Genomic DNA, 25,852 nt, shown 5'->3' with positions numbered 1-25,852 from the left:
AGATTCAAACTCTGATTCCAAAGTGTTGTCACCTCCCCAGTTGCTGCCTCTCCTGCTTCCCTGTTATTGTCCTAGTCTAATAGGGTTTGGGAAAGATACACAGTATTCCCACCTCTGAAGTCACAGAAGTTTAGAAGCACACCATACAAAATGCAGAAAGAAGCAGGAAAGCAGTTGCAGTGGGGGACGGGAAGCCCATGTCCAGGTCCCACCTCTCCCACAGGTGGAAAGACTCTTACTCAGGAAATTGCAATGAAGCTTTTTCAGAAAAATTATTGGAGGTTTTAGGGATGAAGTTGTAAATAATTATATGGAGAATCAAGCTAGTAAATTGAGAGAAGTTGTGCAGTAGGGAACCCCGATAGTGAATTCTGAGAAGCATTATGAGGGTTGGAAAAAGGGGTAAGGACTCTAGAGACTGGTCTCCAAGAAAAGCCCAAAGGGCAGGCACGCTGATGCTGTGATGGGGCAGCGAGACCCCCAGAGCCTGGGCCTGGAGACAGTGGCCTCCACAATAGCATCTGAGGGGCAAGGCCACAGAGCTGTCAGAGGCAAGGCCAGGGACAAGGAGCAGATGCCCCTCACCAAGCCAGGCTCCCTGGTCAGGGACATGAAGGTCAAGTCTCTGGAGGAGACCCATCCCTCCAGGAATCTGAGATGACTGACTTCTCCCTGGGACGTCCCACAAGGAGGAGATTTGGAAGATTATACTAGAGCAAAGCAGGCGTGCTGGCCCGCAGACCAGCGTCAAGGTGTTTGTCCAGCTGTGGCCACCTCATAGTTTTTCATCTTTTTTTTAGGGCTGCACCCAAGACATATGGAGGTTACCAGGCTAGGGGTAGAATTGGAGCTGCAGCTGCCAGCCTACACCAGAGCCACAGGTCAACACTGGATCCTTAACCCAACTGAATGAGGCCAGGGATTGAACCCTCGTCCTCATGGATACTACTTGGGTTTGTTACCACTGAGCCACAAGGGGGACTCCCTCAGGGTTTTTCAGCAAGGAAAATTAAAGTGAATGAAACCTGTTTTTGGTTGTTTTTGTTTTGTTTTTCTAAGGCCCAGAGATGGATTGCTTGGTACCTGATAGGTACTTGTTGAATACTTGCTGCCTGAATAGGTAGGACAAACATGGCTGTTTCTCTTGAGTTAGTTTTTTACTAAACATTTTTTTCTTCTTGTAGGTATTTCTTCTTGCAGGTAGAAAGCGGAAAAAGAGCAAAACGTCCAACTACCTTATTTCCACTGATCCAACAGATTTATCTCGTGAAGGGGAGAGTTACATTGGCAAGCTCAGGTAAGAGCAGCTGATGTGATGCCCTGTTCTTTCTGATACCTTGATTCATAGTTTTAGAACCATCCATACCGTCTTTACTGTGAACACGTGTTGGTGTCGCCTATGTAAAAAGAAGTTAAAAGGAAATCGAAGGCCCTTCTTGGTTTTAATGCTACATCGCCGAGAAAGCGATGGGAACACTTCGGCCTTTGGCAGCGGGCAGAGAGGCTTCTGTCTGTGACAGACCCTCCTCGATGGGGTTTGTGTAAGAGAAAAACATGGAGCCTTGTGATGACTTTCTCTCTTGATTCTAGATCCAACCTCATGGGGACCAAGTTTACAGTTTATGACCACGGTGTCAGCCCAACCAAGGCGCAGGGTCTGGTGGAGAAGACCTACACCCGGCAGGAGCTGGCCGCCGTCTGTTACGTGAGTGCTGCCCTGCTGTCCCGCTGGCACTTCACGCTCAGCATAACCAAGCTTCCCTCCCACACTCGTTTCTGTATGTTCAAGGGTAATTATTTGTGAATTGCTGAGTTTAACCATATTTTCTGTTTTCACCACATGTCCCGCCTTATCTCGCTTCCTAATGCCGTTGTGCCTCAGGCCTTCCTTGCTCTTCCCAACTGCCCAGAGGCTGCCCTGAGTTAGAAGCTGTCCTCTTTGCTTTTCTTCTCCTTCCTATCCATCCTGTACCCCTGCCATAAGTGCCATTGCCCATCTCCTGCCCCGTGTCCTTCCATGCCGCCCCCTGGGTACAGAATCAAGCCCAGACTCTGCTCTGTCCTTTCACACTCCGGGTGGCGCTCTCCCCGCCCGTTTCCATCCTTCCTGTGCCCCACTGGCATCTCCCGGCCCAAGAGCCTGCCCCTCCCCTCTGAGCCTTGCCTGTCCACCAGTGTCCCGACCACACCGTCTGCGTCCTCCCGAGACCCATGTGCTACACCGGTCACTGCTTCTTCAACATGATCCGCCTCTGCCAGTTTGTAAGCACCTCATTACTGCTGTGTCCACATGGACACCGACCTGGACCTGGCACGTAGGAGGCATTCAGAGTGATGGAGCCAAAGGAAACAAGAAGCCATTAACCCCTTTGCTTTGATCCCAAAGTCTCAACTTCCTTCATTGGATTCCTTCATTAATCATTCAGTTCCCATGAGATTTTATCTAAGGGACTGAGAACCATTTGGCTTCACACTTTATCATGTACACTATGTTTTTTCTTAGCTTCAGAATCAATGCAGTGTTTTATAATTATGCCTGACTTGAATCTGTGTGTGTATGAGCACACACACATCCACGTGTTTACTGTGCTTATTTTATTCATATATAATCTGCCTGGCTGGACAGGCATTTGAGGTTTCTTCTCCTGGTCCAGACTCTATTTAGTTAAGACTGTAATTCTTACTCATTATCACGTAGTGCCCTGTCTGAATTGGGAAATAGTTACTGATGATGACAAAATTGGACAGTTTGCTCACAATTGTTTGAAATTTCACTAAGACTAAAGTTGCAAGCCAATAAAATCTGTTTTTAATTCAGATGTTTGAAATAAGTTTAAAAAGACGAAATAGTATTGTTTTCCTGATCTTGATTCTCTGTTTCTCTTTAACTACAGTAAAGTAATAGAATAGTTTTTAGTGCCCTTGATACTGTCAGCATTTTAGCTGCCCAAGAGAGTCTTATATAAAGAAAGTTCCTGCTTATTTCCCTCTCTTACAGGAAACAAATGTACTTGGATTCAAAGGCCCCAGGAAAATGTCTGTGATCATTCCAGGGATGAATATGAATCATGAACGGATCCCATTTCAGCCACGAAATGTAAGTAAGAGCGTATTTAATCAGCAAAGGACGCTAATGGACAAGACTGCAGTACAGATCAGTACCGAGCAGTATTGGTTCTTCCAGAACCCAGACTAGAGAATGGCTCACACTCCCGGCGGAGGAGCCGGCCCTCCAGACCCTCAGGCCAGATACAGTTGCAGCCCAGTTACTCACGTGGGTGATGTGCAGCCACTTTAGTCTGCACACAAAAGTGCTAGTTAGTCTCTAAGAATCCAGAAAATCTGGCTTAATTTTTGGCTTTGTTTTCTGTGCTACTTTCTGAAATGGAGAAAATCGGTCTCCTCTACCTCCTGCCTCTCAGTGCTGAGGATGAGTGATTTCCGGTGCTTCTCCTCTCCTGCAGGACCACGAGAGCCTGCTTTCAAAGTGGCAGAACAAAACCATGGACAACTTGATTGAATTGCACAACAAGTCCCCGGTCTGGAACGATGACACTCAGTCCTACGTCCTGAACTTTCATGGCCGGGTCACTCAGGCTTCTGTGAAGAACTTCCAGATCGTCCATGAGAGTGACCGTAAGCCCGCAGGAAGGGTGGCCTGGGGATTGGAGGAAGTGAGCGTTCCCATCCCTGGTGGGAAGCCTTAGTTGGGAGAGAAGGATCTGAGAAAGCAGATTTCTTTGGAAAGACAGAGTGTTTGCAGTTTTACAGTCAAACTTGTGAACCACTCGAGGAGGGAAGGAGAGTGTGAGAGATCTTGTGGCAAATCAGAGAAGTCCAGGGGGAGGCTGTTCGGGAAGCAGACACAAAGACCCCTCTTCAGTAAAGGCTCCTGGCCGCTCCCAGCAGGCCCCTCTCCTGCTGCCCGGGCCCTGGGCCTGAGTGGAATTGCAGGACAGACTTTGCTCATGGTTGGCAGCCACTCTTGTGAATGCCTTTGTCCATCCTTCTAAAAGTTTCCCATTTTAGACAGACCTGGTGATTAACTGACTATTTGGAGGATCTTTGTCTGCATCCAAGACGGGCCTTTCCCCAGAACAAGCACTTTACCTCCTAACGTCCTAATTTCTTCCTTCTTCTAGCCGACTATATAGTCATGCAGTTTGGACGCGTGGCGGACGACGTGTTCACGCTGGACTACAACTACCCGCTGTGTGCACTTCAGGCCTTTGCCATCGGGCTCTCTAGCTTCGACAGCAAGCTGGCCTGTGAGTGAGAGAAAAGCAGCCCTGGGCTTTCTCTCCCAGAGCTTTCCGGAACAGGCAGCCGCACCCTTGCTTTTGCCCCAGGATGTGAAGAGTGACAGCCTGCCTCTTTGGGCCTGACCCCTGAAAGCACGTAGTGTGCACACGCACATGTGTGTACACGTGTATGTACACCCCTCCTCTGGGGCTCGCAGCCTAACCTGGGTGAGAGCTTGCCCAGCACCTGCCCGGCAGCTTCTGCACCTCCAGAGGCCGAGTCCTGTTCTTGGAAACCTGCAGCCAGAATCAGCTTTTCTAATGATCAGGTTCTCGGGCCTCTCTCTCTTTTTTTTTTTTTTGCTTTTTAGCGCCGCACCCACGGCATATGGAGGTTCCCAGGCTAGGGCTTGAATTGGAGCTGCAGCTGCTGGCCTACCCCACAGCCACAGCAACTTGGGATCTGAGCTGCATCGTGACCTACACCACAGATCACGGCAATGCCGGATCCCTGACCCACTGAGCAAGGCCAGGGATCGAATCCGAGTCCTCATGGATGCTAGTCGGGTTCGTTATCGCAGAGCCACAACGGGAACTCCCATGGGTCTCTTTTCTTGAAGATCTTTTCAGAAAGGGCCAGTTCCCTGAATTACTTTGGTATCCAGGTCAGCGGCCAGACGGTGTCTCCCCCGCTCATCCCTGCGTGGCTGGTCCCTCCTTGGAGGCGGGGCTGTGCTGCGGGAAGCAGGCTGGCCCTGCCCTGCCCAGGAGTCTCCCCAGGTGTGGGCCTGGCCATTTTCCAGGATGGGTCCAAGGTCGTGAAGGCACTGAGTGGGGGTGGCCGCCCCTAGGAAGCCACAGTCCAAAAGGGATATGAGGAGGGCCCTGGCCTCCACTGTCATGTAGCTTGTACCGTGTGTTGGGGACCACGGTTTCCATGGTATCATGTCAGTGATCCTTTGTCGACCACCCAGCATGTGGGGAAGGGCCCGGGGAGCAGTGCTCGGCTCTCTGCTTTGTGGGGGAATGTGGCACCCACCCCTCAGGGCTTGCTGTCTTCCCCATGGGGCTCGGAAGGCACTATGTCAAAGTCTCCCCTGCCCAGGGCCAGCTGGCGGGCTCCAGCCTTAGCCGGAGTGGCTATGGCCAGATTGGTGCTGAGCAATGTGAGAGCTTTACCGTCTTTGTCTTAATTTTGGTGTAGGCCGGGCACAGCAGCTCTGGAGGTGACAGTTTAGTTCAGGCTGGGTGTTTGGCCCCGGCCCTCATCATTTTCAGCCAGGAGTGCCTCCCACTGCTGAGCTCCTGCAGCCGCCTGGGAGGGGAGGGGACAGTGTGTGATGTCAAGAGCTTGGGACCCCTCTCCATGAGAGGTCTCCTCCACCCTGGGGCCTGGCTCATCTGTGCACATCGTGTCACTTTTCCTCTGAGTTTGTAAGAGTTTTAGCCTCTGCCGGCAAATCCCGCGAATCTGTGCCCATTCACAGCCTCTGAGTGGGCCTGAGGCTTGAGGATCCAGAATGCGGGAAGCCCTGCCCTGGTGGCGGTTGGCTCCAGAGCCCCGTGCCCTGAGCTTCGGCCAGCCCCGGGGTGCGGCTCCCTGCTGTGGGCTCCTTTTCTGCCCCCTCCCCGCCACAGCTCCCTGCCAGCAGCAGCTCAGCAGCAGCAGGAAGGAGACCTGGGCTCATCCCCACAGGCAAGCCCAGCCCCGCCAGCTCAGTCTGACGCTGTTGGTCCCCCTCAGGCCTGCTTCGCTCAAGTGCCTCACTGCTGTGCGAGCTCTCCAGCCTCCTACCCCAGCGGCCTGACGTGCCATCTGACGCACCGCCTCGCTGACCGCAGAAGGCTGTCCACTCCTCTCCAGTTGCCAGAATGTGAAGTGTCCGGGGGGAGGCTGGGGAGGGGGGAACTGCCTCCGACCTCTGACCCTGCTTCCTCCGGCCACCCTGGCTCACAGACATGCCCCAGCTTCATGTACTTTCTGCTTGAATGTGCAGGCGATTGATTTTACATGAATCATATTTATACCTTTTGTATGCTATGGAAGTGAAAACATGATTTATATACAAATGTATCTAGGAGTGTTGCCATTCTTTTTTCAAAGCCCCATCCCTTGCAAGGTTCAGACAGTCCTGTTGTGTCACAGTAGCTTCATCATCACCTGCAGCAGTGACCTAGTCAGTTCTTTGAAGCCAGGTGAGCATGAGCGTAAGCCTTCATCCCAGGGCAGAGCAGGAGTCTGTGTCCTGGAGACGCAAGCCATCCTGCACCAGGAGTACCCTGGACGGGTGGGTGGCAGCTGAGCCTGAGCACAGAGGGGCCCAGAGGGTGAGGCCTGTCCCGCCCAGCCCCCTGGGGCGTCTGTGTTGCTACTGTGTCCTTATTCAGAAGCAGAACAGATTAAATACCTGGTGGTGAAATAGACCCTCTTGCTGTCAGTGTTCATACATAAAGCTTTCTTATGCAGACAAGCTGAGCAAAAAGTATGTTCACAAGTCTTTGGAGTTTCTGTTGTGGCTCAGTAGTAACAAACTTGACTGGTATTCATGAAGGCATGGGTTCGATCCCCGGCCTTGCTCAGTGGGTAAAACCCACCCCAAAATCAAGTCTTTACAAGGCCTCCTTGCTTGTGAGTGTCGCAAGGATGAGGAGTCACATGGGAGGGGGCAGAGGGAGCTGGGGTTGGTCTCATTTTTATAGTTTGGTTTTTCTTTTTCACATGGTTCTTTTTGGCCACAGGTTATTTGTGCCAGTTTTATATGCTTTTCAGTGACCAGGAGTAGTTCACTGGTGGTTGACATGAAGACATCAGCAGGTGGTGCTTCGATATCTAAACAGGCTGCAAGAGGCTCTCTGTGCCCAGGAGGTTAGAAGATGGCAAATGGATGAGCCCAGCTCACTTCCTTTAGATAGTGTAACGGGTACAAAAGTAAAGTGACAGCTCAACTCGGGCCTTTTCCCTGCCAGCCGCTGGCCATGCGTGTTTTTCTTCCTCTGTAGAGTGAAGGGTTTTGTTAGGTGATCTGTTCTTGGGCGACATGACTCCTCGCTCATGCTGGTGACTGTCTGGGATTCCACAGTGTGTTCTGAATCAAGCTCCCTGGTTCCCTTCTGGGCGGCTCCCACACCATTCATAGCTGGAGACCCCTCGGGAGAAGCTGATGGGGCTGGAGCCAAGGGCCTGCGGGGGGGGGGAGACGGGAATGACAGACCTGGCAGCGAGGAAGCTGCCTTCCCAACCACCGCAGACTTTGTGCTCCATGGAGAAAGCTCTGGAACATTGCGAGCAGCCCTTACCGTCCAGCTCCTGTCTGCACTCAGGCCACATCTCACAGCTGCATTGCCCAGTTCCTGGTCCTCCCGAACTTCCCCAAAGGGATCCTGGTCGGTTCTGCCCAGCCCCTCCCACACTTTTTGGCCAAGTGCATTCGGGCTAGTCTTGCCTCCTATACCTGCTGTGGTCTTTGAAGGCCCCCCCAGCTGTCCCTTCTCTAGAAAGCCAGGGATGCCATAGTAAATGCAGGCTCCGCCAGGATGCCTGCAGAACAAGTCAGCTCACTGGCACCACCTCCTGACCCAGGGGGTGCATTACAAGTTATTAAAAGGAGGAGCACAAATGGTGTGATCCCGATGAGGCAAAGGTCCCAGGGGACCGTGTTATGTGCACTTAATCAGTGCCTTGTGCTGTGGCACGACTCTGTTAAGGTTTGGGGACAGTGACATTCTGGAGTTTAGAAAGTTGAGGTATTCCAGACAAGATGTCTGGGACTGGCACATATTAGGCATTTGATGTGAGATAGCAAGTATCAAGATCATTATTTTTATTAGTGTTCTTTTAAAGTGAAACAATGCATCTTATTTGACTTTCTTGGCATGCAGTTAAACAAAATGATTTACAAACACTCAAAGCAATTTTGGATGGTTTTCTGGGGGCCTTGGGAAAGTAAAAGAGCACAGCTTAACTAAACATTGTGTTCTAGTCTCGGACCTGATCCTACCTCATCTTCCTTACTTCGTACCCATCTCTCCAGTTCTACTTGAAGGAATAGTCTGGACCCGCCCCCCCACAAGTAGCCTTTGATGTTAATGGAAGTTTCTGAAATATTCCAAATAGGAAATGGGCCTCTGTGACTTTCTCCAATGGGGCCAAGCTCCTTTTCATGTTGCACAGCTGAAGCCCAGGAGAGAGGGTGCAAGAGGAGTGAGCCACGTAAAGGCTGGTGGGGGCCAGGGTGAGAGTGGGGGTTTGTTCCAACCCTTAATTTCACATTTTGTTGTAATACAGTGGTTCTCAAGCCTCGGAGTTTTTAATACCTGGTTAAGCGCTGTATATCACCTAGTTAAGCACTGTCTAAGCCCTTAGGATTTTCAAGGATTCCAAGGGCCATCCATAGTGCCCTTGCTTCTGGGGGCAGGAAGGTTAGGAAGGAGGAATGGTCTGAGAGGAAAGGAGGGTGGCAGGCAGGGGAGGCCTGGGAATTACATCAGGGGTTTTCTGGGGGGGGGTGGGTAGGGTCTCACCTGTGGCTAATGGAAGTTCCTGGACTAGGGGTGGATTTGGAGTTGCAGCTGCCGACCTATACCAAAGTCATGGCAATGTGGGATTCGAGCCACATCTGCGAATTACACCACAATTGTGGGTGACGATCCTTAACCCACTGAAGAAGGGAGGCCAGGGATTGAACCCATGTCCTCATGTGTATTAATCAGGTTTTTTACTGCTGAGCCACAACAGAAACTCCAGATCAGGATTTTAAGAGGGGGTCTAAATGTAATTTCTCAGGTATTAATTCATTTCTCAGGTATTAATTCATTTCTCAGGTATTAATTAAGTCTCCATCAGGGCAAGACAGAAGGGTGACCTTAAAAGCAAGTCCTCAGGAGTTCCCATTGTGGCTCAGTGGAAATGAATCTGACTAGGAACCATGAGGTTGCGGGTTTGATCCCTGGCCTTGCTCAGTGGGTTAAGGATCCGGTGTTGCAGTGAGCTGTGGTGTAGGTCAAAGACACAGCTCAGATCTGGCGTTGCTGTGGCTGTGGTGTAGGCCAGCAGCTACAGCTCTGATTTGACCCCTAGCCTGGGAACTTCCATATGCCACAGGAGAGGCCCTCAAACGAGGAAAAAAAAAAAAAAAAAAAGTCCTCGTCTTGCCTTAGTCTGTCTTATGTTATTCTGTATCCAATATAGATAAAAATAGATTTAAATAGTGATAATTTTGAAATTCCTCTGTGGCTCAGCAGGTTAGGGATCCAGTGTTGTCACTGCAGCTGCTTGGGTCTCTGCTGTGGAGTGGGTTTGATCCCTGGCCCTGGGAACTTCCACATGCCACAGTGTGGCCAAAAAGAAAACAGAAGGGGGAGTTCCCGTCGTGGCGCAGTGGTTAACGAATCCGACTAGGAACCATGAGGTTGCGGGTTCGGTCCCTGCCCTTGCTCAGTGGGTTAACGATCCAGCGTTGCCGTGAGCTGTGATGTAGGTTGCAGACGCGGCTCGGATCCCGCGTTGCTGTGGCTCTGGCGTAGGCCGGTGGCTACAGCTCCGATTCGACCCCTAGCCTGGGAACCTCCATATGCCGTGGGAGTGGCCCAAGACACAGCAACAACAACAACAATAACAACAACAACAAAAGACAAAAAATAAATAAATAAATAAATAAGAAAAAAGAAGGGGAAAAGAAAGAACATTTCATCATTGTAGAATGTTCTGTTGGAGAACATGAGTCCACAGAAATTTCTGCCTCAGGTTTCGAGAACTTAACGCTCTTCCTGCCAGCTCTCCTCCTGGGCGCAAGTTGTTGCTTGACCAGCTCCCCCATCCCCGTGTCGGGAGCTCCCGGGGCAGGGACGGGGACTCACTGTTCATCTCTATGACACCAGACACGTCCAATCTGTGGAATGGAAGTCAGTGACAGGAGACCGAGGCTCCTGTGTAAGTATCCCCAAGGTCACAGTCAGTGATGCCCAAGCAGTTATTTGAACCCAATTGTCTAACTCCCCAGTAAGGTCATAATGGTACATGATTTTTGTAACTTTCATTTTCAAAATACTGTATCAGAGTCACTGAAAAAAACTTTTAACTGAATAGTTGGAGGAAGCCTTTCCTCCCCTTTGATTATTTTCTTGGGACCCTGGATTCTGATCCTGAGGAGCCCCTGGGACCCCCAGAGATCTCTGAGGATTGCGTGGAGAAGGCTTCGACCTCCGGGCCTCAGAAACCAAGCCTTTATGTTTCAGCCTGGAAACATACAGTGTGGGTCTGCCAGGGCTGCCCCAGCAGAGTGCCACAGACCGGGTGGCTCCAACAGAAGCTTGATTCTCACAGCTCTGGAGGCTCCAAGTCCAAAATCCAGGTGTGGCAGTGGTGGTTTCTCCCGAGGCCTCTCTCCTTGGCTTACAGATGGCCACCTTCCCCCCTGTGCCCTCACATGTCCTTCCTCCACCAGAAGCCTGTGTGCTAATCTCTTTATAGGAAGAGAGAGGATGGGCCCTAATCCAGGCAGATTGGATTAGGGCCCATCCTCAAGACCTCATTCTAACTTAATCACCTCCTTAAAGACATCTCCCAATCCAATCAGATTCTGAGGTCCTGGGGATTAGGATTTCAACAGTACAGATTTGGGGGGGCAGGGGACAAGCCAGCGCAGAGCACATGCTCCCCCCTAGATGGTAGACTTGCAGTCTGTTGTTCCCTTTCACATTTCTCTCTGATGAAGAGACAGCAGAACTAATATTACAGACGGCTTTTACTCTCCAGAGAAGACAGACTTCTACGTGATAAAGGTCACTCTTTTGTCCTTTAAGACACAAAGATGCGGCGGTTCAGGTGGTATGGAGAAAAGAGACTTCTTCAGGAAGAAAGCAAATAGAAACACAGCGTGAGGAAGTTAAAAAAGAGAAGGGGAGTGGAGAGTCAGGAGTGTCCGAAACTCAGGCAGTGCGGAGAAGCAGGCTAAGGAGCTGGCGTCACTGCAGTGGCTCGGATTCTATCCTGGTCTAGGAATTTTCTTTTTCTTTTTAGGGCCACACGTGTGGCATATATAAGTTCCTAGGCTAGGGATCGAATAGGAGCTTCACCTGCTGGTCACAGCCACGGCAACAGCAGCTCAGGATCAAAACCGTGTCTGTGACCTACACCACCGCTCATGGCAACACTGGATCCTTAACCCACTGAGTGAGAACAGGGTTGGAACCCATGTCCTCATGGATGCTAGTTGGGTTCGTTAACCACTGAGCCACGATGGAAACTCCCAATCTGTTCTCTTTTTGTTTGTGTTCTCATCTCTGTTAATGGTACCACCAGCCCTTCAGCTGTCCGAGTTCGGTGATTTCTGTTTCCTCCCTCCCTCCCCTCATGGCCAACCTGGGCGCCGATCCTTGTTGACTTTGCCTCTGGTCTGTTTCCTGGACTCCTTCCCTCATCCTCAACTTCAGGACCACTGCCTGAGTTTCGGACACTCCTGACTCTCCACTCCAGCGGCAACACTTCCAGTCCAGTCCAGGAAGGCCTTAATTTCTCTTATTCTTTTCTTTTGGGGGGGGGTGTCTTTCTGATGGTGGTACTGATTATGACACACCTGTGTGTAAAGGGCCCTTCCCGTGCCCCCTTTCAGTGCAGGACACAATGTTCATCACAACTGGCACCACTGTTGTAACCCCTTCTCCCCGCTGCCTGTTCTCCAGCCACATCAGTTCATACGGCTTCTCCTCTCTTTGCCTTGTGTACTGGCTAGCAGGCTCCAAGAATCCCCCAGTCTCAATGCAGCGAACTCTTACTTACCCTTCAAGAGCTAGATCAAATATCACCTCTAACTTGGATTCCATTGTTTCTGCCCCTGGGTCCCACACGGTGCTCAAAGTTCACAGTCACCCAATAAACGTTTGTTACACTCAGCAGCCAGAGTTTACAGTTTGTGCTCCATCTGGGGCCTGAATGTGGTCCTGTGCTGCAGACTTTTCCGTGGAGAAGGTGTGACCAAGCTCTGAAGTGACGCATCATTTAATAAGCAGTCCAGAGTTCATATCCACATGAGAACGGCTTCCTTCCAAGTCTTCACCTTAAGAGACTGGATCCTTTGTCCAGTGATGCCGTGATGGCTCAGAATACCTTTGGAACACCCCTCTCGGAAACAACATCAGCATTTATAGCACTTTGTTTTTCAATATCCTTTGTGGTAGTAGGTTTCTGGGTTTTTTTGTTCTTAGCATTTATTATGCACTTATCTATCCCAGGAACCCAGCTAGAGCTGGGTGAGAGATAAGGTTAATCAAGACATTTACTCTGTCTCCAAGGAAGTTTCTGTTTGGTAAGTGAGATAAGCTCTGGACAGCCACTACAAAACAGGGTTGAGTGATAAGGCTGGAGAGGTTGGATTTGATTTTTGGAAAAAGCCAAAACTCCTTGGATTTCAACTTCCCAACAAGGTGGATGAGAGAGATATGTGATTATAGCTTGCTTTAAGCCAGTGTGTTCTGAAGACTTCCAAACAGGAGCTCCATCTCTTCCATATCTCCTCTCCCAGGTCAAGGGACTAAAGCCACCTGGCCTATTCAAGACCCAGACTCCCCATTTTATGGCGATGCTCCTCTAGAGACCGAGTCTTTGCTGCTTGAATTATAAGCTCTTAGAAGGCAGATGCTGCGGGCTTATGCTTTGCTATTTTCACAAGATCCGATGGACTCATAACAGATGCTGGATACCTATCCACCCACTGAGTAACAAAGCCCAAACCTGTCTCCTGCCGCGCCACGCATGTCACATCGAGTATCCTTTCCCACACGTTGCAGGTCCGCACGGGGGCAGATGAGAACGGCTGAAAGGGCTGTGTCGGAGAGGGCATGCATGGGCGCCCGGGCTGCGTTTCTGCGAGCCGAGGGGAGAGATCCTGCTTCGTGGTTCCCTGAAGCGGGGTTCTCGCTTAGAGCTGCGGGGAAGTGAGCGGCTTCCCGCGCATCGGACGCCCTCCCTTCCCCGGCCTTTCGTGGCTGGCGGGTAGGAGAGGCGCGCGGGCGGCAGGGCGCGAGGCCAGAGCCCAGCCCGCCGGGTCAGTAGGAAGGGTTCCGGCCTCGGAGAGAGCGGGGGACTTGCCAGGAGGGGCAGGAACCCGGGCCCTGGGAGGAGGAAGAGAGTTGGGGCCGAGATCAAAGGGGAAGCACGTGTGCCGGGCGGCGGCCGAGGCCAGAGCCGGACGCCCGAGGTCGCCGCCGAGGGTCCGCGCGGCCGTCCCACTCCAGCCCGCCCAACCCGCGCCCGCAGCCCCTCCCCGAGTCCCAGTCTCCTCCCCGAGGGGCCGGGGCCGGGCCGCCACTCCCTCCAGCTCCCGCCCTCGGCCGCGCGCATCTCATTCCAGCTCTCATTCCGCGCATTCCAGTCTTCCTCCTTTCAAACTCCAGGCAGGGGGCGGGGAGAGCCCGCACTCCCGGCTCCCGCCGCGCGGCCCCGTCCCTCAGGTGAGTGGCCCTGCCGCCGCGCCCCTCGGCCGCGCCCGGGGCGCTCTTTCCTTCCCGCCTTGGACCAGCACTCCCGGCACGGCAACCCGCAGCTCCTGTCTCCCTGAGGCGCCCGCTCCCGGCCCCTCTCCCCGCTTCCCTCCCTCCCGCCCTCCCGCGCGCGCTCCGTTCCCCCCAGCTCCCTTCCTCTCCCGTTGACTCACCCCTCCAGGAATAGGGATCGCCAGTGCTTTCCCGTCAGGCCCCTTCTGGGAAAACTCCTCCCTCCACGCGCCCCGCTCCGCCCCGCTCCGCGCACCCGGCACCGCGCGCCGGACACCGCGCACCGGGCACCGGGCACCGCGCACCGAGTACCGCGCACCGGGAGCGGCTAGCCGGGTTCGGGCCGCCTCGCGTCCGCTCCGTTCAGCAACCCGCCTTCCTCCCCACGCAGCCAATCGGTCCCGGGGCCAGAGCCCGAGACTCCGTTCGCTGAGCCCCTGTTGTCCCTGCAGCGCCCTCGCCGGCCTCCCGGGACCTCAGCAGAGCGGCCGCTGGAAGAGTGGCGCCGGGCGGACTCCGCGGGACTGGCTCGGCGCACCCGCCCACCTCCCCTCACCCTGGGACTGGTAAGGCGGCGGGATCGGACTGCAGGGAGAGCCGGACACGTGGAGGCGCGCGGACTACGGGGTCGGGTGGGATGTAAGGGCCTGGGGGGACAGGGAGCGCGCGGAGCTGGAAGGACCAGGGGCCGAGCCGAGGACGCGGGCGGTGGAAGAGACCCAGCACCCGTGTCTCCTTTCTGCTGGGCGCTTCTGGGGCTCGAGAGAGAGAGGCTTGGAGGAGGGTGTGCGGGCGGTTTTAAGTACGGGGCAGTGCGAAGGCGAGGGGACCTCCGCAAAAGGTCTCCGCTCCCCGGGGATTGAGAAGCTTGGTGTGCCCCATGCGGGGGACGAGTGGGTCTGGGGAGCAGAACTCTCGAACCCCACAGAGAACGATTCCCCAGCAGGCAAACCCGGGACTCGTGGCTCCGTGCACTTGTGTGTCAGGGGTTGGGGTCAGACCAGTGGGTCTGTGATGAGTTCACGTGGCGTCTGATCGTCCTGCCTCCTTAGCTTTGGGTGTCTGGGAGGGTGGTACCTGCTCGCGTATGACTCACCTGACTTCCAGGAGGCGAATTTGTTTGTGTGGAATGGGAGCGCATTTCCACTGCAGAAAAGTGCTGTTTTTGTCTGAAAGCTGAGCTTCTCTGAGTACTTGTGGAAGGCCACGTCTCTCAGTGTGTACTTCCCCGCGAGGATGTTGTTTCTGGGCATGACTGTTCTTTCTCCCTGCAGAACCTGGGCAAGGGGCAGTGTCTCTGGTGGTCTGTGTGCAGGAGCTTTTGGCTCTAGGAATAATTGGGGGTGTGTGGCCCCCAGGCTCCGTTGACCCTGGACTGGGCAGAGCTGGAAGGAAGTTGTCTACACCTGCCTCTTTCAGGCAGCTGTCTTTCAGAGGGATGCTGGGTTTTGTTGTCGCCTGGAAGAGTTTAGGGAATGAGTTTATGGAAGGTTAAAGGAACTTGAGATTCTTGCCTTTGGGTGATGGGACAGGTTGTTGATAGTGAGAGTTGGGGGTGTTTGTGGGGTTGGACCCCCCCAGAAAGAAGAGACTTTTCCCCCCCTTTTTTTCTTTTTTTGTCTTTTTAGGGTGGCATCCAGGGCACATGGGAATTTCCCAGGTTAGGGGTGGAATCAGAGCTGCAGCTGCCAACCAACACCACATCCACAGCAACGCAGGAACCATAACCCACTGAGCTGGGCCAGGGATCAAACCTGCACCCTCACAGACACTAGGTTGGGTTCTTAACCTGCTGAACCACAACGGGAACTCCCAGGAGACCATTTTGAATCTTGAGACTTCTGTACATGGTGCTTTTATTAATTTTAATATTTTTAATATAATTTTTAAAGGTTACTTTCCATTTACAAAATGTTGGCTCTATTCCCTGTATTGTACAGTACATCCTTGGGTCTATTTTTTTTTTTTTTTTTTTTTGCTTTTTAGGGCTGCATCTGCAGCATATGGAAGTTCCCAGGCCAGGGGCCAGTTGGAGCTATAGCTGCTGGCCCACGCCACAGCCACAGCCACGCCAGATCCGAGCAGAGCCTGCAACCTACACCACAGCTGATGGCAACACCAGATCCTTAACCCACTGAGCAAGGCCAGGGATCAAACCCGCAACCACATGGTTCCTAGTCGGATTCATTTCCCCTGCGCCACGATGGGAACTCCATCCTGGGGCTTATCTTAAACGTGGTAGTTTGTATCGCCCACTCCCCCATCCCTCTATTGCCCTTCCCTGCCCCCAACTGCTAACCAGTAGTTTGTGCTCTTTATCTGTGAGTCTGTTTCTTTTTTGATTTATTCACTAGTTTGTTGTACTTTTTAGATTCACATACAGAATTTGTTTAGACAGTCCTTTTAAAGTTGGTCCCAAGAACAAGGAGGAATCGAACCACTTCTGCTGGTCCAGTTCTTCTTATAGCTGCCTGGGAGGCACATGGAAGCATCCTCATTCTTCGTCTTCTTCTTTTTTTGGCTGCACCCACCGTACTTTTGGCGTACAGAAGTTCCTAGGCCAGAGATTGAACCTGAGCCTCAGCAGCGACCCGATCCTCTGCAGTGGCAACACCAGATCCTTAACCCACTGTGCCACAAGGGAACTCCCGTATCCTCATTCTTTATGACTTGCTAGACCTCAAGGCACTTTCCTATCCATTGCGAAGATGCTTTAGTGCCAGCCTGGGAGGGAAAGCTGCCTCTGATTGGCTGGTTGACTTCTGGGGAGACCTGGCTGGGTGTCTCTGTTTCCCCATCTCTTCTTTTCTACTTTGCTTTCTGTTTTCTCTCCATTTGGGGTCTTACCATTTGAAACACTTTGGAGGAGGGAACTGGGCTGGGGCCAGAGCCCACATGGCCAGGAGATTGGCAGAGGGTGAGATTGACAGTGCATGATGGGGGAGTGGGGACACGGGCAGACCAGGCATTAAGGAGTTTTTCCTTAATTCTCACAACAAGATGCTCTGGGCATAATGTTTAGGGCTTCTTGGAAGGGACAAGACACTGTGGGTGGGAGAGTGGGAGGGGGTCTCGCTGCTGCTGCTCCTTTCCCGGGTACCCTGAGGATGAAGCTGTTCTGCCGGGAGCATCTCGCCCTCTCACCTGCTTGGGCCAGGTGTGTGGGTGGGGCTTTGAGGGGACATACCTGGCTATAAATCCTGGTAGTTACTCACTACTTTTAAGACTTCAGGCTCAATTTCTTGACTAATATGGGAAGGGTTAATTAATATCTACCTCAAAAGTTGGTTGTGAGAATTCAGTGTTTGCAGAGTATCTCACATAGTTCATGGCACGTCCTGGGGACCCAGCAGCCAGTGTTCCCTAAGCCTCTTTCAGCATAGACCCTCTTTTTTCTGAACACCCTTGGATAAACCCAGACCTGCTCGTTTATGTTTATTTTGCACAATGGATTGTGCATTTACTGTATGCTAGGCCTTACGGGTTTCCTGCCACAGGCTTAGGAACCAAGGTAGCTAGTGGCCCGGGTAGAGGTGGGGGCTGGGCTTTGTCGCCTGAGAGCACAGGGTCTCCAACTCCTATGTTCTAATTCCAGTTTTGCCTTGACCCCAGGTGAACTTGCCGAACGCGAATGAACTCCAAGGTCAGCACCTAATTCCCTCATTTGAAAGATGGGAAACTGAGGCCCCGGGGGGCAGGGGGGAGTAGCTGGCTGTGGGATTGCACAGCTGGTGAGTGGCAGCGCTGGGACCAGAGTCCACTCTGGTCCGCTTCACATCTGTCTCCTGCTCTGTGGGTCCCAGTGCTCGGACCCCCGCTACCCTCGTCTGACAGGCCTGACTGGGGGATGGCTCCCATCTTGGGGCTCAGATAAGGCTGCTGGGGGCAGAACCCCTCCCCTCCTTCCAGCAGAAAGTGCGGAACCCTGGGATCGGAGAGTGACCTCTGGAAGGGAATGAGGCACCTGCCTTTTTCCTCATGGGTCTGCACGCTGCTCAGCCAGGTGGAGAAGGGCCCCCCCGCCTTTCTAGGTCCCCTGGGATACAGTGTCACAGCCTCCTCGGGCTTCCATCCTGGTCTTGCACTAGTGACTGTCCCAGAGCCATGCCTGTTTGAGGCCCCTGTCCCCCTTCCCAGTGGCCGTGGGGGACTCGGTGGCCATGCCTCCCAGGAGCCGAGGTCAGTCCCGGGTTGCCTGTCTTCCTTTGCCCCCTGTGACCCTTTGCTGGCAGGGCTGGGGACAGCTCCCTTTAAGGCTCTGAAATTGGAGCTGAGCAGCTGCTGGCCAGCCCCGCCTCTCCGGGGGTTTAACCAGCTCGGCTCGGGGGCCCAGGTGGAGGTGGGGGCTGGGCCCTGCGGCCTGGCACCCAGGCTCCAGCTCCCAGGATGCAATTCCAGCTTTGCCCCCACCTCCTTCTGAAATGACCGTCGTCTGCATGCATTTGGCTTTTCCCTTTAGAGCTGAGGGAGGTTCTAACCACCTCCTGTGTGATGGGGTCCTGGAGCCTTCTTGGGGGTAGCCATGGGCTCTTTGGGGGCATTTCCACTAGAAGTCCAGTCCCTCAGGGCCCTGCCCACATCCTCCTGCCTTGAGCACAGGCCCGGCTGCCCGCCTGCTGGAGGATGGGCCAGCCCCCCGCCTGCTGAGGGTAGGCGGGCCCCCATGGGTGGGGACTGGCTTCCTTTGACCCAAACTCCACGGGAACAATGGACTTCAGAGGAGTCACCAGGGGCAGGAAATGGGAACTGTGCTAAGGCTGGGTGACCCCCGTGGGGGATGGGATTGCATATCCGGCCTGAAGGGAAGGCAGGGTGTTGGGGGCAGTGCTGAGGGCACTGGGGCAGGGCTGCTGACCCCCCAGGGTGGGCCTCTCCTCCCAAGGGGCTGTTGACTCAGAAACCTGAGCTGCTCAAGCCCATTCTTTGGCCGCAGCTTCTGCTTTGTGTCTTCCCAGTAAAGGTGTCTGTCAGCCCCCCCAGAGCCCTGTCCTCCCTTCCTCAAGCCCCTGAGAAGATGGGATAAAAGGCCAGTTTTGTTTCTTCCTGGCTGCTGGCCGTCTTGGCGTTGAGCCTTGAGTAATAGTTGATGGTGGTGGGCAGAGTTCTGGGTGGGGAGGCAGCAGGCCTGGGTCAGCTGGACAACAGAAAGGGATTTTTTTTTAGCTCCCGTCAGAGCAAGAGGACAACCAGGACAGGCAGGGGCAGAATCCTCCTTGGAGCAGCTGGTGGAATGTTCTGGGAGGTATATTACTCTTATCTGGCCTTCATCTTTGTAAGGGTACAGCCGACCTGTGAGAGGGCTCAGGCGGGCTTTGGAAGACATGAGTCAGGCCACACTCGAGTTGCTTTTCCTGAGTTCAGGTGGCTGGATTCTCACAGAGCAGGTTTTTCGCTCAGAACCTGAGAGAAGCTTCTGGGGTCTAGGAGGAGCCCTGACAGACGGGAGGAGGTCAGGACAGCCGGATAACAAATGCTGTCCTGGTTCATCCCCTCAGGGGGTGAGGCGGGAGTCCTGGAAATAAATGGCCGGCTGGTAAGCTTCTTGGTGACCCCTCGCCAAAATCCAGGTGTTTGAAGACACAGGCTGTGGGCACCTCAGAAATGAAGTGGAGATAACTAACTAGTAGCCAACACGGGTTCAACACGGGACCAAATTGTGGGAAGGTCATCAAATTGGGGTGTAGGATTTTCCTGGGTTCAGGAGAAGTCGGTGAGTTCCGGCTGATAACAGCAGGAAAGTGGATGTGCAGCTGGTTTGAAAGACCACCCTGGGGCCTGGTAGTGGGCTCGTGGCGCCCTGGGGTGAGGTCTCTGGTGATGTGTCACAGGGCTCTTTGGGCTTTTTGCCCTTCGTCAGTTCTGGGACATTTAGGATGATAAACACATCGGATGACAGAACCAGGGTTCAGAATCATTGCGACTGACTAGAATGCTGAGATTCAGCAGAACTCTGAAAATAATATTTTTTTCTGTCAAAATTAATACATGCTCATTATAGAAAACCAGGAAAATAAAGAAATATATAAAGGACAAAAAACAACAACAACGGTATCTAGAGCCATAACTCGGGGATGAGTACCATTAATATTTTGGTATATGTCCCTCCAAATTTGTGTTTGTGCAAATTTATATACTTTAACATAATTGCAATTATACTCTATTCTTATTTTTTTAGCTACTGAATACTATATAGTGAGTATATAAATTATTGAAAACCATAATTTTATGTATCTGAATAATATTACATTGTATGACTATACCTTATTTAACTGTGCCCTACTGATTTTTAAAAATTGTTTTTGATTTTTAGCCATTCAAAATTACTTGACATCGGTCAAAACTACAGGTATCACTTCACAGCAGTCAGAATGGCCATGATAAAAAAGTCTGCAAATAATAAATGCTGGAGAGAGGCAGAGAAAAGGGATCCCACCTACACTGTTAGTGGGCGTGTAAACTGGTGTAGCCACTACAGAAAACAGAATGGAAGTTCCTTAAAAACTAAAAATAGGAGTTTCCTGGTGGCTCAGGCTGTTAAGGAGCTGGTGTTGCCACTGCTGTGGCTCAGGTCACTGATATGGTGTGAGTTTGATCCCTGACCTGGGAACTTTTGCATGCCACGGGTGCAGCCAAAAAACCAAACCAAAATAAAAAAGCTAAATATAGGAGTTCCCATCGTGCCTCAGTGGTTAATGAATCCAACTAGGAACCATGAGGTTTCGGGTTTGATCCCTGGCCTTGCTCAGTGGGTTAAGGATCCAGCATTGCTGTGAGCTGTGGTGTAGATTGCAGACGTGGCTCAGATCCCGCATTGCTGTGGCTCTGGCGTAGGCCGGCGGCTGCAGCTCTGATTTGACCCCTAGCCTGGGAACCTCCATAAGCCGTGGGTGTGGCCCTAAAAAGCAAAAAAAAAAAAAAGAAAAAAAGACAAAAAAAAAAAAAAAAGACAAAAATAAACAAACAAAAAACCCTAAACAAACTACTATATATAAAATAAACAACAAAGTCCAACTGTATAGCAGAACTATATTTAATATCTTACAATAACCCATAACGAAAAATAATTTGAAAGATAATATATATAAAGCTGAATTACTTTGCTATATACCAGAAACTAACACAACATTGTAAATAAATATACTTCAATAAAAACCAAAACTAAATTACTTAATATCTATCACTATTAAACATTTATTCTCGAGATGAAATCTAAAAAGTTTAAATGTAAAAATCCTGCGTTTGAGTTCAGAACATGTTATATAGAATAGGAACTTAAGGTCAATTCTTGTGGGAAAAAAAAAACTTAGCGGTTTTGGTTGACGAAAGGAAGGGGAAGGGAAACGAGCATTTATTTTTTATTTTTTTATTTTTATTTTTTTGCTTTTTAGGGCCACACTGCAGCATATGGAGGTTCCCAGGCTAGGGGTCGAATCAGAGTTGCAGCTGCCAGCCTACACCACAGCCTCAGCAGCTCGAGATCTGAGTTGCGTCTTCGACCTACACCACAGCTCATGACAGCACTGGATCCCTAACCTACTTAGCAAGGGCAGGGATTGAACCTGTGTCCTCATGGATGCTAATCAGATTCATTTCCTCTGAGCCATGATGGAAACTCTGGAAACGAGCATTTATTAAGTGCCTACTGGATGCCGGGTGTTGTTCTAAGCATCTCTCCTGACATTTCGACATCTCTCTTTTAATCTTCATAGCAGCTTTGTGAGATAGGGTTCATTTTTGTTTCTTAACCTCTGCTTTACAGAGGAGGAAGAAGTTACACAGAGATGAATGTGAGGGTGGGAGTTTGCATCTGGGTCCACCCGGCTCTTCTCTGTGTGGGACAGTGGTTGGGGTCTATGTCAGGAAAGCCTGAGTCTACTGCAGTGCTCCAGCTATGCTGGGAGCCTCCTCTGGTTTTGGCGGGTGGACACACCCAGATCTAGTGAGTAAGCTTGCCAACACTGTGAGAGTTGGGGGTGGGTGGCAGCCCCCAGGAGGCGGCCCTCTTTGCAGCAACGCAGATTGGCCCATCTGATCTGAAGTCCATTTCAGGACTACATGGTACTGCACAATTTCTGTTTCTTCTTCTTCTCTTTGTCTTTTTAGGGCCGCACTTGCAGCAGATGGAGGTTCCCAGGCTAGGGGTTCAATCGGAACTGTGGCCAATTGCCTACACCACAGCTCACAGCAACGCCGGATCCTTAACCCCCTGAGCAAGGCCAGAGGTTGAACCTGCGTCCTCGTGGATGCTGGTCATATTCGTCTCGGCTGAGCCAAGATGGGAACTCCAGAATTTCTGTTTCTATGCAGAACTTGGTAGGGATGCTTTGCAGGGTGGGAGAGTGGATCAGATGACCTCCACGCCTCCTGCCTCCTCCTGCTTGTGGTCCTGGCCTCAAGTTTCTCCACCTGTCGTAGATGGGCTCGCACCTGCGGAGGAGGGAGGTGTTCTCCTCCTTTGACATCCTGGGAAGGCCATCCTGCTGGAGGGAGGTGATGCTGGAGTCGAGGCTGCGATTCAGGGTTAAGGGGCCATGTCCCAGCAGTTAGAGGAGGCAGCATGGGGAGATGTGGGCAGTATTATTGCCTGCCTCCTGCCCCCGTCACCCTTGTGCAAGCTGAGTGGATGGGTGTCAGGGTCAGGCTGCCACCTAGAGGCTGGCGAGGGGGCAGTGGCTGTGAGTGCGAACCCCAGAGCTGTGTCGGCTGATGGAGCCACATTAAGAGGTGAAAAGAAACTGGTCAAATGAATTTTAATAATATAAATAGATAGAGCAATAGATATCTGTCTCTCTCTCTATCCATATATATTTATATTTTTTTGCCACACCCGCAGCATTCAGAAGTTCCTTGGCTAGGGACTGGACATGAGCCACAGCCGTGACAACGCCAAAATCTTAACCGCCAGGCCACCAGGGAACTTAATAACATATTTTATTAAACTACTGTATCTAAAATACCATCGCTTATTGTGTAGTTAATAGTAAAACAACATTCATGAGGTAGTTTGCATTGTTTTTCCTACAAAGAGTTGGAAATCCAGCCTGTGTTGCATATCCCACAGCACAGGTGTCAGGCGCACCAGCTACTTTTCAAGCGCTCAGCAGCCATGTGGGGCCGTGTATTTGGACAGTAGAGATTCCCAGCCAGCCTGCCTGGGTTTGAAGCCCCTTCCTGCCGCCTATCCGCTCTGTGGCCTTGGGCAGGTTTCCTAACGGCAATGTGTCTTAGTTTCTGCCTCCGCAAGTGGCAACAATAATGATAATTGAGCTGACCTCGTATAATAATAATTGAGCTGACCTTGTATGGTGGATGTGAAGGTTAAATTAGATACTGTTCATAAAGTGCTTGGTTTGTTGTCTGGCACATATTAAACACCGTATAAGTGTTTATCAAATAAATGACCTATAACTGGCTCTTAACTCCTGGACAGGCTAGAAGTTTGTAAGAGGGAGAGGCCAGGGCAATGCTTAGGAAAACCCAGCCATTGAGGGGCCCTGGGTGTTCCTGGTGGGTCGTGACTGTACCTGTGGTTCTGCAGAGTGAAGTGGATTCAGATCAGACAGACTGATCTGCTGTTGCTGCAGAGGGCTGCCTCCTGGGGGAGAGATGACAGCAGGCTAACAATGGGACAGGGCCCATTCCCTCAACCGGTGTGTCCTGAGCATCTGGCGTGGAGGAAGAAGGCGTCCTCGGAAATGCTCCGCCATAAATCACCTGACCTTGGGTTGTCGTGGGAGGCGGGGTCACGTCCAGCACTTGGAGTCTGAGCAGTAGGGCTGCTTATGCAAGAGAAGGAAGGCTGTATCAGTGCCTTCCGATACCCTCCTCGGAGCTCCGCCAGCCCTGGCAGCGCCAGCTCCTCTCTTGGCATCAGCCCCCTCTGCTTGCACCTGCCTCAGCCAAGCCACAGTGGTCACAGAGGACCCACTTTGTGCCTGGCGCTGTGCCAGGTGCAGTGGGAGGAAGCAGAAGGGAGGAGCTGGTCCCTGTGCTCAAGGAGCGAGCACCCCAGCAGGGAGCCAACTGAGGAGCAAACACTGAAAGCCTTTGGGGTGCAGGAAGGGCTAATTAGAGGCATAGACGAGTGCTGAGGGGGTGCCTGGTAAAGATGATTCATTCTGATGGGGCTGGGAGCAGTCAGGGAAGGCTTCGTGGAGGAGGAGGCCCTCAAGCTGGCTTTGAAGAATGGGTAGGTTTTGGACAGTTGTGCATACGCATGTGTGTATAAGAGGGATAGAGAAAGAGGAAGGAAGAGCAGAAGTGTCTGAAAAGATAGAAAAAAGTGATTTCAGGGCTGTGATCATGGTATGATTAGAAGAGGAGAGATAAATGGCCTTTTTAGAACCAGGTAGATTTGCAGGGCCCTCTGGGCAGATAAGGAGGACTTTTTAAAAAAAATTTTACGGCCATGCCCATGGCATATGGAAGTTCCTATGCCAGGGATCGAATCTGAGCCCCAGCTGCAACCTATGCCACAGCTGTGGCAATGCCAGATCCTTAACCTGCTGCACCACGGTGGGAACTCCAAGGAGGACTTTAAAAAATGTTTATTTTTTTAATTGAATGCAGCAAAGTTTCCTTGTTGGGATGTATGGTCCTGTGGGCTTTGGGAAATGAACAGAGCCGAGTGTTTGTCGCCACGATCATGGTCCACAGCCGTCCATCCCCGGGGACAATCCCCTCAGGCTGCGGCCCCTTCGCCTGGTGCCCACCCCACCTCCGAGGTCTGTTCTCACGCCTGAGGTCCTGCCTTTTTGAGAAGGGCAGGTGGAATCACACAGCATGTAGCTTTGGGCTCTGCTACCTTCACTCGGCAGGATCTCCCATTCAACCAGGTGTGTGGATCAGTGGTGTGTTCCTTTTTGTCACTGAGTCATGAGGACCTCGTTTCCCCAGGTCCTGCCGTGCGCTTGTCCATTCTCAGGTTGAAGGACTTTGGGGTGGCTTCCAGCCTCGGATGACTTTGCAAAGCTGCTGTCCACCTGTGTGCAGGGTTTTGTGTGAACATAGGCCTCTGTTTCTCTTGGATAAATACCTCGGAGGGGGGTGGCTGGGTCACATGGTAGGGTGTGTGTGTGTGTGTGTGTGTGTGTGTGTGTGTGTGTGTGTGAGTGTGAGTGTGATGCTCTAAGCAGCTGCAGGATTGTTTTCCACAGTGCCCCGTTTTGCATCCCTCCCAGCAGAGCCCCTGGGCGTTCATCCCTCCCACCTTAAGCTGCGCGCCGGGTGCTTGGCGTTGTCAGATTTCTTTCTGTTTTGTTTCTTTCTGTTTTGTTTGTACCGTCCCAGCGGGTGTAGGATCTCCTTGCAGCTGGAATTTGCATTTCCTTGATGACTAAGAGGTTGAGCATCTTACCTCATGCCTGACTGCCATTCATACAACTTCCTTGGTGAAATGTCTGTCAAATCTTTTGCCTATTTTTTTTTTTTTTCTTCTGATCGAGAGTTCTTTAATATTCTGGATACACGTCCTCTGACAGATGTGTGATTTTCACATTTGGGGAAAATTCATTTAAAGAGAAAATCTCTAAAAGAAGATGGCGGATGTGGGGTAAGAGTATCCTGAGCCTTGGTCTTTCTTCAGGGGCCAATGGGGACCAGGTGGAGGTGGGGGGTGGGATCCCCTAGAGAAAGACCTGCCCAGATGACTCTGATGAGGGAGGGAACCGGGCTTTCCTGGCCCAGAGTCTGCCTCAGAGGAGGAGACACCAGGGGTGTCTTGCTGGGCGTCTTCGCTGGCTGGCTGGCGGTGCTGGTCTGCCCTGCATGGTTACGGCCCGTCCAGAACAACAAATCCTTGTGCCAGGATATCAGCCACTTACGTGGCCTTGTTTCCAAACCGGATGACCGTGCATTCTGGAACGGGAGGTGGGGCCACTGCCGGGCCCACAGGAGTAAGCGCCAGGTGGGTGGGTGGCGGGTGCAAGAGAATGAGTGGGGTGAGTTTCTGGGTCAGGGTGGGGCCTCTGGGGTGTGACGGCAGCCTGGGGTCTGAGGCCTCTGGGTCATTGGAATTTCTCTCCCTGTCCAGGCGGGGCGGCTCTGAGACAGAAGAGCATTCCTATGAAAATGACCAAGGGTGGGGTGAGCACTGCCTCCTGCCCCTTGTCCAGGCTCGGTCC

General features: G+C 52.0%; 1 protein-coding gene across 3 annotated transcripts in view; it reads left to right on the top strand.

Moving 5' to 3' along the window:
* The window catches only part of TULP3 (tubby like protein 3), a 36,669-nt gene extending 30,354 nt beyond the window's left edge, over positions 1-6,315 (top strand). For 2 of the 3 annotated variants that reach the window (XM_003126566.4, XM_013997835.2), the window contains 6 exons: positions 1,185-1,297; positions 1,591-1,705; positions 2,999-3,097; positions 3,465-3,636; positions 4,143-4,268; positions 5,986-6,315. In XM_003126566.4, coding sequence (XP_003126614.1) covers positions 1,185-1,297; positions 1,591-1,705; positions 2,999-3,097; positions 3,465-3,636; positions 4,143-4,268; positions 5,986-6,077 — 717 coding nt within the window. In that variant the 3' untranslated portion in view covers positions 6,078-6,315. Of the gene's footprint in view, positions 1-1,184; positions 1,298-1,590; positions 1,706-2,998; positions 3,098-3,464; positions 3,637-4,142 lie in introns of all 3 variants that reach the window. The other variant, XM_005664076.3, reaches the window with a different exon arrangement.

Source organism: Sus scrofa, chromosome 5 (assembly GCF_000003025.6).
Source record: "Sus scrofa isolate TJ Tabasco breed Duroc chromosome 5, Sscrofa11.1, whole genome shotgun sequence".
Taxonomy (NCBI): Eukaryota; Metazoa; Chordata; class Mammalia; order Artiodactyla; family Suidae; genus Sus; species Sus scrofa.
This window is presented reverse-complemented; position numbering and strand designations above follow the sequence as displayed.